Raw genomic sequence first — 17,076 nt, forward strand, 5'->3', positions numbered from 1 at the left:
GACCTTGTCGGTTCTTCTGAATTTCTCATATCATTGATAAGACTCAGACTGAATCTTAAGCGCTGGCTAGGGCTGAGCAGAAATGAGGCTGTGTGTTAGACCTGAGTGCTCGGAAGCAGCAGGAGAACCAGCTACTGGGATGGCAGCTTTAAAAAGTGTGTAGGACTTAAACCGAGCCTTCTTTCATCATAAAAAATTAGCAGGGCAGAGTTCCTTAAGAACAACTGTTGATTTTAGGGTCAGAACTTCCCTGGTGAGATAACTTGTGGCTCAGTGTTGGCACTGCACAGGGACATTCTCCAGAGCACGGTTCCTCCTGAAAGATGGTCCTTGCTGCCTGGGTCCCAGCACATTGCCTACTCTGCCCATGTTTAGTGTGATTTTTACACATTTGAAAGTAAAAGAAGAAAATGCCCATAAAACCAGGGGTATAAAGCCTTTAACCTGAGTCCAGATTAGCACTGAATCTGACATAAAAAGGGAAACCACTTTCTCTAAATGTGTCTTTGAATGCCCTTGTACTCTAACACTCCTGTGTGTAGAACAGGAGGTGGGCTCTGGGAGGAACCAACTGGTAAAGTGGGCTTATCCAAGAAGGGTGAAGCCTTCATTCACAAAAGCAGGCATCTGGGTTTGCTGGCTTAGGTAGTGATCTGCCTCTCCTCTGGTGTGCTCCTCCCATAAGTGTCGGGGAATCTAGTCTTTACATGCCGGCGGCAGTGGAACTCCCTCAAGTAGAGAGGCTGGCACAAGGAGACGGGTGCCTGTGCCCCAGCTGAGGACAGTTCCTGGGTGTCCGGGCGAGAGCAGCACTGTGAGTGAACAGTAATGCTTTCCTTTCTTCTGTCCTCCAGGCCTCCGTTGGGCTGACGCCACGGATATGTGAGGTATAGACTCTTTTGACTGGATCCTCTCAAAGTAGGTCGTCTCCTTTGTTCACTCCACTGAAATTCCAACCCTCTGGTTTATGCAGGGTCTCTTTGTCAGGGAGGAAGACTATGCCCCACTGCCTTCTTCCTGCAGGATAAAAGTAAGGTAAGAACAACCAGGCTTTGGGTCCAAAAGTGTTTCTATTTCCACTCCAAATTCTAGTATGTTCAGGTGTTCTCTTTGCTTCCAGAGTCAACCAGAAGAGTGTAGAAAAGCCATAGCAGCAATATCGTGCAGTGTAGGGGAATGAAAAGCATAGGTCTTTGGGTTGTAGAAAACTTAATTCCTATTCTCCAGCTTGACAAGCATGTGTCTCCTTTGTCCAGTTGCCACGACGGCCTGGGCTCCTTTCCTTCACCCTCTGCGCAGCTTCATTCCAGCTTTAGAATTTCTCTACCAGCCCCTGCTCTTTTGTTCTCAGACTGGTGCCGGCTACTGCAAGATGAAGTTGTAAACGGTCTGTAGTAAAAATGTTGGTCAAAGGTTATTAAATGCCCGTAATTCTCTGTGCTCTTTGTGTGTGTGTGTTCAGTGTCCTTTTTAAAAAAAACAAATCGAGATATAATTCATAAACCATAAAATTTATGGTTTAAAGAATACAGTTCAGTGATTTTTTCCTGATAATTACAAGGTTGTCCAGCCATCATACTATCTAATTCCAGAAAATTTTTATCATCCCAAAAGAGTAATGTCCTTTTTTAAAATTAAATGATTATAAATATTATTTTTATATTTTTAAGTTTGCAAGGTTAAAGTGTTCAAACCTGTGTGCTTGTATGTGTGTGTATAAACATATACATATGTATTAAATGACTTACTGTGCATGAAATCTGGGAACCACTCACTATTCTAAGAGACATTGAATGTTCCTGTGTCTAAATATGAGAAGGGCGAGGAGCAACCCTCTGTGGGGCGAGTGCACATGGAGGACAGCTTAGCGCCGCAGCCTTTTTTTCTGACTGCTGGCTCCATAGACAAGCATCCATGTTCTGATGAGGAAGTCCTCTCTGTGGGAGGTCTGTTTTCTTATTTAGCAAAATCTTTACTGATTTTTTAAATTTTTAATTATTTGCTTGTTCAAGTACAGTTGTCTGCATTTACCCCCCACCATTTACTGATTTTAATAATGAATCAAAGCTGTTATTATTTTTAAAGGAATAAAATGCCTATACAATAAAATTCCTATACAACACAGCACATCTTAAACAGAATCCCAGTATGTAAAACGAACAAAGAGAGAATTGTTCTACTTTAATTAGGGGTAGGGACCAAACCCTTGTCATTTACCTTCGTTTGTTGCTCAGCAGTGGCCCTTGAGATGCCTTCACAGAGTAAAAGAGCCCAAAGATCACGTTGAAAGCCACTTCAACAAGCAGGCTTGCAGACTCCGTGTTGCGGCGGCCTGATCACGGTGGCACGGGCTGGCCGTGGCACGCTCCAAACCACGCTGAAATGGCCTCTCCAAGGCGAAACTTGAATCGGTACTGGCATAGTGCGAAAATGTGCCAAACCTAGAACTGAGTGTTGATAGCCAAGGCTAAAAACCGTATTGTACAAATGTAGAAAGAGACTCACGGGAGAACCCTGGCACGATCAAGGTCTTAGAATGTCAGAGATGGAACTAGAACAAGAACTGGGACCTTCTGGTTGTTGGTTTGCTGTGTTTCCCACTTATTTGAAAGTCTAATCATATTGCCTTCTTTCAAACTCTAATTTTGAAAATATGTCCCCACTTTTCAAAATCTAACTGTGTGCCTTTTCCCACATGTCTCTAGTTTTCTAGAAATCTATAATGAACGAGTGAGAGATCTGTTGAAGCCATCTGATCAAAAAAAGTCTTATACCCTGCGGGTGAGGGAGCACCCAGAGATGGGGCCCTATGTACAAGGTGAGCCACTGTGTCCTGGAGGTCTGAGACCGAATCAGAGCCAAGGAAGCTCTCCTAATGCTCACTAATTTGTTCAACAAATGTATAATGAACCCTTACTGTGTACCAGCTACTGTACTGGATGTTGGGCACTTACTAATGAATAGAAAAGACAGTCCTGCCCTCATAGGGAAGCTTAATTTTGTTTGGATGAGTCAGAAAATGAGCACTTAATTACAGATTGTGTCAATGGCTATAAAAAAATAAATAGACTTAGTGATGGGGAAGAACACTGGGTGTTGTAGGTGACCCATCTGCACAGGCTGTCAGGAAAAGCCTCTCGAGGAGGGAGCATTTTCAGCTGAACCCTGTGGGGATACAGGACCCAGTCACATCAAGAATGGTGTCATTAGGGGAAGAGTGCTTCAGGTACAGGGAGCAGCGTGAGCTGGATCCCTGAAAGGAGGGCGTGGTGGTTTCAAGGAGGTCAGTGTGTCCAAAGCAGACGGAATGAGGGGAAAATGGCAGAAGGTTGGGTCTGCACTGCCGGATCAAGCAGGGCCTAGGCTGGTTCACAGGCCAGTCAGTCTCCTTTTCAGGGTACTTTCTCTTCCAGTGGTGGTGACAGGGAGATGGGGGGTGTCAGACACGGGGCAGGGTCTGAGCTGCTTCCCTGTCATACGTGGTATTTGGTGTGTAGTGCCATCAGTCTTATTGCATTAGGCTCAGTCTTGCTAGTAAGTAGGAACAGTTGGGTTCTTTGGAGGAAGAAGTTTTTACCCTTTCAAGCCACTCATAAGAAGTAACATATCTATTTTATGCTCTTATTCCCCAACAACGCATCTAAATCCTGACAAAGTAAGGGACATGAGAGATTAAGAGCTGGTGTCTTCTTGAATAGGGCATGGCTAATGGATGACTCAGTGGGTGTGCCTGTCATGAGTCTGCTACCTGTGTCTTTTCCTAAATGTTCCATCATAAATGGCAGCTTGAAAACAACAAAAATACCATTTACTTCTTTGGGAGCCAGTGGGAGTTTCTTTTCCCTCCGAGATGCTGGCCTTATCTTTTTGGGCTTCCAGCTTCCCCCAGGATGTGGCCTAGAAGTTTTTTTTACTATCTGCTTATCACTCTGCCTTCGAGTCGATGTCTTTTTTTTTTTTTAAATTTATTTATTTATCTTTAGAGGAGAAGGGAAGGAGAGAGGGAGAGAAATGTCAATGTATGGTTGCCTCTCATGCATCCCCTGCTAGGAACTGGCCTGCAACCCAAGCATGTGCTCTGACTGGGAACTGAACTGCGACACTCTGGTTCGCAGGCCCATGCTCAATCCACTGAGCTACACCAGCCAGGGCTTCAAGTTGATGTCTTTTATATTTCATCCAGCTCTTTTGTTTGTTTCAGGACCCTCTTTTATTTTTTAATTTTTTCCAGTTTTATTGAGATATAATTGATATTCATCACTATGTAAATTTAAAGTATATAGCATAATGGTTTGACTTACATATATTGTGAAATTATTACCACAATAAGTTTAGTTAATATCTATCATCTCATATAGGTATAATTTTTAAAAGAGCAAAAAAATTTTCTCCTTGTGATGAGTGCTCCTAGGTTTTATTCTCTTAACTTTCACACATATCACAGCAATGTTAGCTGTCGTCATCATGTTGTACGTTGTTGTATCCCGGGTACTGAGTCATAACTGGAAGTTTGTACCTTTTGACCACCTTCCTTTAATCACTGTCCACCCCCATCTCTGGTAAACCACACATCTGATCTCTTTCTGTGAGGTGGTTTCTTTTTTCTTTTTAGATTTCAAATATAAGTGATATTGTACAGTATTTGTCTTTCTCTGTCTGATTTATTTCACTTAGTATAATGCCCTTAAGTTCCATCCATATTGTTGCAAGTGGCAGGATCTCCTCATTTTTAATGGCTGAGTAATATTCCATACCACACATATATATTTCTGTTTAAAATTCAGTCACCTTAGAGGACTCTCTATTTGATGCAATACACCTTTCAAGACGTTTTTCCACTGCTGAAAACATTTTTTCCCTTTCAGATCTATTTTTATTTTTTATTGTTTATTACTGTTGTCCAATTTTTTTTCCTTTTTACTCCCTTCACCCAGCCCACCCCTCTCTCGTCCACAGTCAGTCTCCTCTGCATTGTCCAGGTCCATGAGTCTTCATACATGTTCTTTGACTAGTCCCTTGCCCTTCCTTCCACCATTTCCCCCTTCCTTCACACCCTCCTACAGCTATCAGTCTGTGCCATGTTTCCATGTCTCTGGTTCTGTTTTTCTCATTAGTCTATTTTGTTCATTAGATTCCATTTGTAAGTGAGGTCATATGGTATTTGTCTTTCACTGACTGGCTTATTTCACTTAGCATAATAGTCTCCAGCTCTAGTCATGCTATACAAAAGGTAGGAGTTCTTTCTTTCTGCTGTGTAGTATTCTAATACATAAATGTACCACAGTGTTTTAATCCACCCATCTAGTGATGGGCCCTTGGACTGTTTCCAACCCTTAGCTATTATAAATAGTGCTGCTATGAACATAGGGATTCATAAGTTCATTTGAATTAGCGTTTCAGAATTCTTAGGGTATATTCCCAGTGGTGGAATCACTGGGTAATAATGTAGTTCCATTTTTAATTTTTTGAGGAAATTCTGTACTGTTTTCCACAGTGGCCACACCAGTCTGCATTCTCACCAACAGTGCACTAGGGTCCCCTTTTCCCCACATCCTCACCAGCACTTGTTTGTTGGTTTATTAATGATGGCCATTCTGATAGGTGTGAGGTGATATTTCATTGTGTTTTTTTCATCTCTCTGATGACTAGTGATGCTGAGCATCTTTTCATATGTCTCTGGGCCCTCTGAATGTCCTTCTTGGAGAAATGCCTATTCAGGTTGTTTGCCCATTTTTAAACTGGGTTGTTTGCCTTCCTGGTGTTGAGTTGTATGAGTTCTTTATGTATCTTGGAGATTAAACCCTTGTCCAATGTATCATTGGCATATATGTTCTCTCATACAGTCAGTTCCCTGTTCATTTTGATGATTTCTTTAGCCATGCAGAAACTTTTTAATTTGTTGTTACCTCATTTGTATTTTTCCTTTGTTTCCCTTGTTCTAGGAGTTATAGCAGCAAAAATATTGCTGTGTGTGATGTCTGAAATTTTACTGCCTATGTTTTCCACTAGGACATTTATAGTATCACAACTTATATTTAAGTCCTTTATCCATTTTGATTGTATGCAGGTGTAAGTTGGTGGTCTAGGTTCATTTTTTTTTGCGTGTACCAGTCCAGTTCTCCCAACACCATTTATTGAAGAGACTGGTTTTACTTCATTCTATGCTCATGCCCCCTTTGTTTAATATCAGTTGACCACAGAGACTTGGGTTTATTTCTGGGCTCTTTATTCTGTTCCATTGATCTATGTGTCCTTATGCCAGTACCATCAGACTATTTTGATTACAGTGGCCTTATAATATAGTTTGATATCAGGTATTGTGATCCCTCCAACTTTGTTGGATCCTTTCTCAGGATTACTGAGGTTATTCAGAGTCTTTTTTGGTTCCATATACATTTTTGGAATATTTGTCCTAGATCTGTGAAATACGTCATTGGTATTTTAATAGGAGTTGTATTGAATCTATAGATTGCTTTGGATGTATGCACATTTTAATGATGTTAATTCTTTCAGTCCATGAACACAGTATATGCTTCTGTTTATTTTGTGTCTTCCTCAATTTCTTTGTACAGTGTTCTAAAGTTCTCCAGGTACAGGTCTTTTACCTCCTTGGTTAAATTTCTTCCTAGGTACTTTATTCTTCTTGTTGATATAGTAAATGGGATTTTTTCTTAGTTTGTCTTTCTTATAATCATTGTTGGTGTATAAGAATGCCATCCATTTCTGAATATTGACTTTGTATCCCGCTACTTTACCAAATTCACTTATTAGGTAATTTTTTGGTGGAGACTACAGGGTTTTCTATGTACAGTAACATGTCATCTGTGAATACGTTTTATTTCCTCCTTTCCAATTTGGATGTCTTTTATTACTTCTTCTTGTCTAATTGTTGTGGCTGCAGCTTCCAGTACTATGTTGAATAGAAGTGGTGAAAGCACCTTCATCTTATTCTCGACCTTAGTGGGAAATATTTTAGTTTTTGCTCATTGAGTAATGTTGGCTGTAGGTTTCTCATGTATGGCCTTTATTATGTTGAGGTGTGCTCCCTGTGTTCCCACTTTGCTGAGTGTTTTTATAATAAATGGGTGCTGGATTTTGTCAAATGCTTTTTCAGCATCATTTGATATGATCATGTGATTTTTGTCTTTCATTCTGTTTACATTGTGTTATGTTTATTGATTTGAGAATATTGTACCATCCTTGCATTCCTGGGATGAATCCCATTTGATCCTGGGTATATGATCTGTTTAATGTATTGCTGGATCTGGATTGCCAATGTTTAGTTGATGATGTTAGCAACTCTGTTCATCAGAGATATTGGCCTGTAGTTTTCTTTCTTTGTTGTGTCTTTACCTGGTTTTGGAATTATAATAATGCTGGCCTTATAAAAAGAGTTTGGGAGTCTTCCCTCTTCTTGAATTTTTTGGTATAGTTTGAGAAGGATAGTGGTTAATTCTTCTTTGAATGTTTGGGAAAATTCACTTGTGAAGCCATCTGGTCCAGGGCTTTTGTGTGCTGGGAGGTTTTTGATTACTGTTTCAATTTTGCTAGTTGTTATCGGGCTGTTCAGGCTTTCTGCTTCTCTTTGATTCAGTTTTGGGAGATTGTTGTTTCCAGAAATTTATCCATTTTGCCTAGGATGTGCAGATTCTTGCCATATAGTTGTTCATAGTAATTTCTTTTTTTAATATATTTTATTGATTATGCCATTACAGTTTTTCTATTCCCCCCTTCATTCCCCTCCACCCTGTACACCCCCCCACCATTCCCCCTTTAGTTTATGACCACGTGTCTCAAGTTCTTTAAATTCTGTATTTCCCATACTATCCTTGCCCTCCCCCCATCTATTTTCTACCTACCATCTATGCTACTTTTTTTCTGTACCTTCTCCCCTCTTCTCCTTCTCCCATTCCCTTGTTGCTAACCCTCCATGTGATCTTCATTTCTATGGTTCTGCTCCTGATCTAGCTGTACTGTGAGCTTGCTTTTGTTTTAGGGGTAGTTGTTAATAACTGTGAGTTTGCTGTCCTTTCACTGTTCATATTTTTTATCTTCTCCCTCCTAGATAAGTCCCTTTCAATTTCATATAATAAGGGCTTGGTGATGATGAACTCCTTGAACTTGACCTTATCTGAGAAGCACTTTATCTGCCCTTCCATTCTAAATGAAAGCTTTGCTGGATAGAGCAATCTTCGATGTAGGTCTTTGGATTTCATGACTTGGAATACTTCTTTCCAGCCCCTTCTTGCCTATAAGGTCTCTTTTGAGAAATCAGATGACAGTCTGATGGGCACTCCTTTGTAGGTGACTGTCCCCTTATCTCTTGCTGCTTCTAGGATTCTCTCCTTCATTTTAATCTTGGCTAATGTAATGATGATGTGCCTTGGTGTGTTGTTCCTTGGGTTCAACTTCTTTGGGAGTCTCTGAGCTTCCTGGATTTCCTGGAAATCTATTTCCTTTGCCAGATTGAGGAAGTTCTCCTTTATTATTTGTTTAAATAAGTTTTCCACTTGTCACTCTTCCTCTTCCCCTTCTGGTACCCCTATAATTCGGATGTTGGAGCATTTAAAGATGTCCTGGAGGTTCCTAAGCCTCTCTGCATTTTTTTTGAATTCTTGTTTCTTCATATTTTTCTGTTTGGTCATTTTTTTTCCTCCTTCTGGTCCACTCCTTTGATTTGAGTCCCAGTTTCCTTTCCATCACTATTGGTTTCCTGTGCATTTTCCTTCATTTCAATTCGTTTTAGCCTTCATATGTTCCTCTAAATTGTGACTAAAATCAACCAGTTCTGTGAGCATCCTGGTCACCAGTGTTTTGAACTGTGCATCTGATAGGTTGGCAATTTCTTGGTCACTTAGAGTTATTGGCTCCGGGGGTTTGAGTTCTTCTTGAGCCATATTTTGGTCTGTTTGAGCCTGTTATGTATGAGGAGGGGAGGGGGAGCCTTAGGTGTTCACCAGGGCAGGGCCACCCAGGTCACTGTTTTGTGATGCTGTATGTGGGGGCAGGGTCAGAGAGGGAGCAATAGCTGTCCCCTTTGCTGCTTCCCCCTGCTGGGGTCTGCGAGGTCTGTCTCACTGCTCGCTCCTTTGCTGGTTTATCTGTGCGTGAATGCGTGACCGTGGTCAGCCTGCTGCCTTTCACCTGCACTGGGATTGCCTGTCTCAACCCCACACCTGGGATCTGCCCTTGGCTGCCTGCATGCCTGGGTCAGGGGATGTTTTTTGCTTGACCAGCTCCGCTGCTGGCTCTGCCCTTCTTACCAGTCTGGCTGAATCGTTCATTGTTGTCGGACTTTCATATAGTTCAATTTTCTGTGGTTTGGCTGCATTTTTTGTTGCTAAAACTTTGTTGTTTTTAAACTTGGTTGTGCGAGAAGGCACAATGTTTTCACCTACACCTACATCTTGGCGGAAGTCCTCTGTTCATAGTGATTTCTTACAGTCCTTTATATTTCTGTGGTATTGTTTGGTTGTTACTTCTCTTTCATCTTTGATTTAATTTATTTGGGTTTTTTTTTTCTTGATGAGTCTGGTTAAAGGTTTGTCAATTTTGTCTATCTTTTCAAAGAACCAGCTCCTGGATTCATCGATTCTTTGGATTGTTTTTTTTAGTCTCTACATCATCTGATTTTACTCTGATCTTGATTATTTCCTTCCTTCTACTCACTCTAAGCTTTGTTTGTTATTCCTCTAGTTCTTGTATGGTTAGGTTGTTTATTTGATATTTTTCTATCTTCTTTATTTTTTAATTAAAAAAATTTTTTTTACTTGATTGTTTTTCAAGTACAGTTTTCTGCCTTTTACTCCCTTCCCAGCCCATCCCCCCATGCTCCCAACCTCCCTCCCATTTCTACCCCCCTTAGCTGTTGTCCCTGTGTCCTTTATACTAGTTCCTCTAAATCCCTCCCCTTTTTCCCCTGAAATTCCCTCCCCTCTCCCCTCTGGTTACTGTCCCCCTGTTCTCTATTTCAGTGTCTTTGTTTTTATTTTGCTTGCTTGTTTGTTTTGTTGTTTAGCTTCCTGTTAAAGGTGAGATCATATGGTATTTGTCTTTCAACACCTGGCTTATTTCACTCAGCATAATGCTTTCTATTTTTTCTGTCTTCTTTGGGTAGGTCTGTATTGCTCTGAACTTCTTTCTCAGGACTGCCTTCACTGTGTCTTATAGGTTTTGGATTGTTGTATGCTCAGTTTCACTGGTTTCCAGATACTTTTTAATTTCTTTTTTGATCTCATTGTTAACCTATTCACTATTTAATAATATGTTATTCAACCTCCATGAATTTGAATGTTTTTGAGTTTTTCCTTGAGGTTGGTTTCTAGCTTCAAGCCATTGTGATCTGAGAAGTGCTTGATATGATTTCAATTTTCTTGAATTTTTTGAGGCTTATTTTCTGTTCTACAATGTGATCTATCTTTAAAATGATCCATGTGTGTTTTAAAAGGATGTATACTTTGTTTCTTTGGGGTGAAATGTTCTGTAAATATTAATTAAGTGCTCTGGCTGGTATAGGTCAGTGGATTGAGTGAGGGCCTGCGAACCACACAATCGCGGTTTGATTCCCAGTCAGGGCACATGCTGCAGGCCAGTTCCCAGCAAGGGACTCATGAGAGGCAACCACACATTGATATTTCTCTCCTTCTCTCCTTCCTTTCCTCTCTAAAAATAAATAAATAACATCTTAAAAATATATATTAATTAAGCTATTTGATCTAAAATGTTGTTTAATGCTACAGTACTCTTGTTGATTCTTTGGAAGATCTATCCAATGTTGACAATGGGGTATTAAAATCCCCTCCAATGACTGTATTGCTGTTGAGCTGTTTAAGTCCTCCAATATTTTCCTCATGTATTTAGGTGCTCCTATGTTGGGTGCTTGCATGTTTACAAGGTTATATTCTCTTGTTGGGCCACTCCCTTAGGTACTGTGTAGTGACCTTCTTTGTCTCTTGTTATGGCCTTGGTTTTGAAGTCTATTTTGTCTGATATAAGTATTGCTACCCCAGCTTTTTTTTTCATGTCCATTTTCTTGGAATATTTTTTCCATCCCTTCACTTTCAGGCTGTGTAGATCTTTTGTTCTGAGGTGGATCTCTTGTAGATAGCTTATATACAGGTTATGCTTTGTTATCCACTCAGCTACCTATGCCTTTCGATTGGAACATTTAATCCATTTATGTTTAAGGTTATTATTGATAGGTACTTGTTCATTGCCATTTTCCCCCTCTCTTTCTCTTTCTTCTTCTTAACGCAGTCCCTTTAGCATCTCTTGCAGTGCTGGCTTGGTGAAAATGTACCCTTTTAGCCTTCTTTTGTCTAGAAATCTCTTTACTTCACCTTCCATTTTAAATGAGAGCATTGCCAGATAGAGTAATCTTGGTTGCAGTTCTGTGCTTTTCATTACCTGGAATATTTTGTACCAGTCCTTTTAGGCTTGTATTGTTTCTTTGAGAAAACAGCTGAAGGACTTCTCAGAGCTCCCTATTTTGTTACTAGCTGTTTCTCTCTTACTGCCTTTAAGATTCTCTGTGTCTTTAAATTTGCCATTTTAATTATAATATGTCTTGGAGTGGGCCTCTTTGGGCTCATCTTGATTGGGACCCTCAGTTCTTCCTGAACTTGTGTGAACTTGTGTGGAAAAAATTTCTTTCTCCTTCATCAAGTTAGGGAAGTCCTCTGTCATTATTTTTTCAAATAAATTTTCTATCCCTTGCTCCTTTTATTCTTTCTCTTGTATTCCTATAATGCAAATGTTGTTACATTTCATGTTGCCCTGAAGCTGTCTTCAACTGTCCTTGTTCTTTTTGACTCTTTTTTTCTTTGGTTGCTCTTACTGGGTGTTTTTTTCTACCTTGTCTTCCAGCTTACTAGTTTGGTCCTCTGCTTCATCTACACTAATTTTAATCCCTTTTAGTATATTCTTAATTTCCTTCTGGTTCTTATTCATAGTGTCTGTGTCCTTTTCATGCTGCTGTAGTTTCCACTAAGTTCCTTGTAGCTCCCATAAATTTCCTTGTAGTTCTCACTGAGTTCCTTGAGTATCCTTATAACCATTATTTTGAACTCTATATCTGATAAACTGCTTGTCTCAATTTCACTTAGCTTTTTTCCTGGGGATTCCGCCTTTCCTTTTAAGTAGGGGTTGTTTCTGATTTTTTTTAAAGATTCTATTTATTTAATTTTAGAGAGAGGGTAAGGGAGGGAGAAAGAGAGGGAGAGAAACATCGATGTGTGGTTACCTCTCATATGCTCCCCCAGTGATGACCTGGCCTGCAACCCGGGCATGTGCCCTAGACTGGGAAATCAAATGGGTGACCCCTTGATTCACAGGCCAGCACTCAGCCCACTGAGCCACACAAGCCAGGGCTCGACTGGGGGTTGTTTCTTTGTCTCCCCATTTTAGGTGATTCTCTTTGTTTGTTTTGCTTGTCAGATTGCTCTGCTTTGACTGCCTTGTCTTCATGGGGTGAAGTTCTGTGGGACTCAGTGGTACAGTCTTTTCGATCACCTGATCTGGATGCCCTAGGGCTGCCATTTATTCAGTTTATATGGGTTTTCTTGTTATACTTGGGCTTTGATTACTGATGGCTCATTCATTGGTGGGTTCTTCCGTCTGGCTGACTGAGAGTCACAACCCGCATTGTGCCTTGTATGCTGTTGTACGGGTGCTGGCAGAACAAAGCAAAAGTACCCCAAAACCAAACCTATGCCAATAAAAATACCCCGTACCACATCAGAAATATCAACAGCAAATGAGCAGATTAGTAAAGGTGGAAAGAAATTAAGAGTAGTATAAGATAGAAAAAAGGAATATGAAATGACTAAAGGAGAGAAAAATGATTTTGAGAGGAAAGAGAGAGGAGAAATAGTAAGAGTAGGGATAGAAACAAGGTGAAGAGAAGGAGAAAATAAAATTTAAAACATAAGTAAAAAAGGGAAGGGCAATGGCAAGATGGAGTAAGAAAAGGGAAGATATAATGTGAGGTCTGAAATAAAATTTAAAAAATAGTGAACCAATGGGAACAAAACTGAAGAGAAAACACAACAGGGTCTATAACAATGACAGCTGAGCAAAGATTAATAAAGGTAGAAAGAGACTAAAAATATTATAAGAGATAAAAAGGAGAATATGATATGTCTACAGTAAAGAAAAATTATTTTGAGAGGCTAGAGGGAAGAAAAATAATAGGAGTAAGGAATAGAATCCAAGGCTAAGTGAGAGAAAAAATAAAATTCCAACTTTAAATAAGCAGGGGCAGGAGGAAGGCAAAATGGAGTAAGACAGGGAGAGAGTAATCTGTGAGATATGAAGTAAAAAAATAGTGAACAAATTATTTCTTCAAATAATAAAATTGAAGAAAAATAGCAATAACCACAATATCCACACCAAACAAGAACAGTTAATAAAGGTGGAAAGAAAATAAGAGTATTATAAGAAAGGGGGAAAGAATGTGAGCTGACTAAAGGAAAAAAAATGATTTTGAGAGAATAAGCAGGACGAGGAATAGTAAAGGTAAGGAATAGGCACAAGGCACAGAAAGGAGGGGAAAGGTTAAGACTTTTTTTTATAAGAAAGGGCAGGAAGAGGACAAAATGGAGTAAGACAAGGGAGGGGTACAATGTGATATTTGAAATAAAAATAAAAATTAAAAATGTAAGAATCTAAATAACAAAATATAGTGAATTAGTTGGAATATAATTGAAGAAAAAGAAATGTTAAAAGGCTATGTGAGAAAAAATAATGCAAAATCTGAAGAAGAATGAGGTGGCATTTGTTTTAGCAGAGTTTGGCGTTTGCCTTCTGTCTTCTTCTTCTGGGTCTGTCTTTGGCTTTTTGTCAGCTAAAGGTCCAGGGGGACCTTTAAAGGTCATCAGCTTCTGGCAGCTCTGCATGTATTACCTCTACCTGCCTCTACAGGGGGTTTTTATTGCAACTTGGGTGGGAGACCCTTGGGTTTATCATGGGAGGTGCTGTCCAGTCTTCTGGGAAAATTGTGGGTATGTCCCCTGCCTCTGCACCACCCATCTTGGTCTGTCCCAGCTTATTTCCAATAATGTGTAGTTTCTGGTGAACTAGCTGTCCATTTCAAGGGAGGGGCCAATCTGTGTAAGAGGGTCAGCTCTTTCCTGCTTGGTGCTGATGGCAGCTCAGTGTGGAAGCCGAGGTTGGGCAGGGCCCTGATTCCCCATTGCTGCACTGATTTCTGGTCTCCCTGCATTGCTGGTCTCAGCGGAATAGGGCCCTAGGAACCAGTGTATTTTGTCTCCCTGAGAGCAGTATAAAATGCACCTGTGTGATGCTTCTCTTCCTGTCTTTCTCCTGCGGATGTGCATCCTGCGGGGGGGGGCCTTGAGCCTGTCCTGCAGAGCTTCCCCATTGGATGCGGTGCTTGCAGTCCTGCAGGAGGTGGGGGATGGGTACTCCTTCCCTTCCCAGAGGTTTGAACTCTGCAGGGGAAGAGGGTTATGCCTGGCTATAAATAATCTCAGGTGCTCAACTCTTGCCCATCTAATTCCCAGCTCAGAGCCCTTGCAGTAGACACAGTACCTAATTCTCCATTTTGCACAGACCTTGGCTTGCTAGCCTCACTGGGCTTGGGCCCAGAAACCCCTTTGCTGCCTAACTTTCTGATCTCTGCTCAGCTGTATTCAGTGGATGCAAACTGTGCTTCAATCTTGTTCCATTGCTGACAGGGCAGCCACACTGGGGTCTCTGCCCCGAATGCTTCAACTCCTTTTAAATAGTCTCTCTGGCAGTCCCACTATAGTAGTGAGTGAGTCCCTGTCCAGTTTTCCATGCACACCACCTCTCCAAAAAGCCAAAAGTCTCTCATGGTCATGGCTGGCTGCAGTCTGTCTCCACCCAACCCAGGTGCAGCCCATGATCCTTTTGATGGATAGAGCTCCCCCCCCTCTCTCTGGCATGGTCCCTACCATCATTTGGTGCTGCAGCTATGGACACACTGCTCCCCGTATGTGTGTGTAGCCCGGCTCTCCCCAGCTTTGTACATTTTCCTGCGTCACTCCTGGCCCAGGTCTGTGTGTTCCCTTCCCTGGGAGGGGAGGGAGCTACAAAGCTGTGATTTCTAACTAGTCTCTCCATGGCTGCAGGTACCACACATGGGGCATTTCCCCTTTACCTTATATAATCTCCTTACCACCCATTGTGAAGGGACTTCTGTACTCCTCAGCTTCCAAACTTCATATCAGCTAAGATTCTGTGGAACGATCAGTGAATTTTTTCAGAAGATCAGCCAAGAATCCGAGTTGGGGACAAGAGCAAGTGGACTCAGCTTCCACCTCTTGGCCTCCATCTTGGTCTTTCATCAAAACAGCTTTTGAACTCATCAATTTTGATGCCTTTTAGTGCTTCTGCTGTTTTTTGTTTCACCTCTCCCACATCAGCAAAATGTTTTTCTTTGCGGACTTTTTCCATTTGGGGAAACAAAAAAACATTGCTTGGGGCAAGATCAGGTGAACAGGGAGGGTAGGGCACAGGGGTCATGCCTTTTTTGGTCTAAAACTGCTGAACACTCAGCATGGTATGGCAGGTGTGCTCATAAATCACCCCTCATTAAATGGGCAATTCATTCAAAGGATTTTCCAAAACACTTCACTGAAGCCGAATGCAGCCTCTCACAACGCCAGCTGGTACACTGATACCGATGGGCTTCTAAACACTCACGTATTGGGGGAAGCCTGTACCACAAGGGGCCCGCTCTCCAGAAAATTCCATTTTGGGGGGATATATACAGGGTCTGGCACAAATAATGCCCCTTTTTTATCACAAAATATTTTACTACAAAATCATAAGCATATAATTCTGTGGCATAACAATATCACACTTAAGTACCTCATATGACATTTTAGGTGAAATGTTCAAATTAAAACTATAAATTATTACACTCATATTATTGTCCTACCAACCACGCTCAAGCAGGCCTTACTTCTGCAGGACCCTGTGTGTCACAACTTATTTATTCATTCATTCATCCATTTGATGGATACTTTGGTTGTTTCCATGTCTTGGCTATTGTGAATAATGTTACTTTAAATATGGGGGTGCAGATAGCTTTTTGAGTTAACGTTTTCATTTCCTTTGCATATATTCCCATGTCCAGCTTTTTAAAATGGTCTGTGGTGGAAGGGTCAGTTTATATTATCTAATTTGCTATCACCAAAAGCAGAAGGTCTCCATCCTTGGTCACATTTAAAATTTTTTTTGACATAGAGAGTTTTGAACATACACAAAAACGGACTACTGTAATGAGCCCCTGTGTATCCACCACACAGTTACAAAATAACCATCAGCCCTCGGCCAGTTCTGCTCCATGTACATTCCTGTCCACTCTCCCATCCTCTATTACTTTGAAGCAAATTTCAGATATCCCATTAATTCATTTGTAAATATTTGAGTACATAGCCTAAAAGATAAGGAATGTTTTTTTGAATAAAACATAACCACAAAACTAGTATCACATCTAAATAATAATAATTCTTTAACACAAAAAAATCTTCAGTCAGTGTTCAAATTACTTTGCTACATTTTAATGCAGTTGTATCCAGCAATGAGCCTGTATAGATACCTTGCTCCCAAATGTGTAATAGAGAGATTCTCTAGCATATTTATGAAGGCACTTTCTGATTTGGTCAATGAGCAGTCATAAAATTGAATTTCAAGTCCTTGGGCAAGTCTCCACCTATCTAGATCCTCCCCACTCTGCAGTGGCCAAATTCAAGCCTCCCCTTCCCTGGAAGCCTCGCCTGACCACCCCTCTGATTCACTACCCAGCTCCTGTGGCACACGGCCAGACTGTCATGGATTGGTGTCACTTCTCGCGCTTGTAACCTGTGGGGAAGACAGGGTCATGTGTGCTGTATTTTTGTATGACAAACTGAGTCTGTCATGTTGTGGGGAGATAGCACCTGTATAGTTCAAGAATTTAGTGAGGGCCAAATGAAGTAATATATGAGGACCTTTTTATAACCTACATAGCAAAATTGTAAGGGATTTTGTTGTTTGCTTGTTGTTGGCATAACTGCTATATGAATTAGTCTTAGACTATAATCTCTG

General features: G+C 40.8%; 1 protein-coding gene across 3 annotated transcripts in view; it reads left to right on the top strand.

The window, feature by feature from the left end:
- STARD9 (StAR related lipid transfer domain containing 9) overlaps nucleotides 1-17,076 on the top strand; it is a 115,554-nt gene that overhangs the window by 54,084 nt on the left and 44,394 nt on the right. For 2 of the 3 annotated variants that reach the window (XM_037161673.2, XM_053665852.1), the window contains exons 5-7: nucleotides 855-887; nucleotides 974-1,035; nucleotides 2,706-2,818. The exons of the other annotated variant lie outside the window; for it this stretch is intronic. In XM_037161673.2, coding sequence (XP_037017568.2) covers nucleotides 855-887; nucleotides 974-1,035; nucleotides 2,706-2,818 — 208 coding nt within the window. The remainder of the gene's footprint in view (nucleotides 1-854; nucleotides 888-973; nucleotides 1,036-2,705; nucleotides 2,819-17,076) is intronic. 3 annotated transcript variants of the gene reach the window in all.

The sequence above is a fragment of the Artibeus jamaicensis genome, unplaced genomic scaffold (assembly GCF_021234435.1).
Source record: "Artibeus jamaicensis isolate MK-2021 breed Jamaican fruit bat unplaced genomic scaffold, CSHL_Jam_final contig_1132, whole genome shotgun sequence".
NCBI lineage: Eukaryota > Metazoa > Chordata > Mammalia > Chiroptera > Phyllostomidae > Artibeus > Artibeus jamaicensis.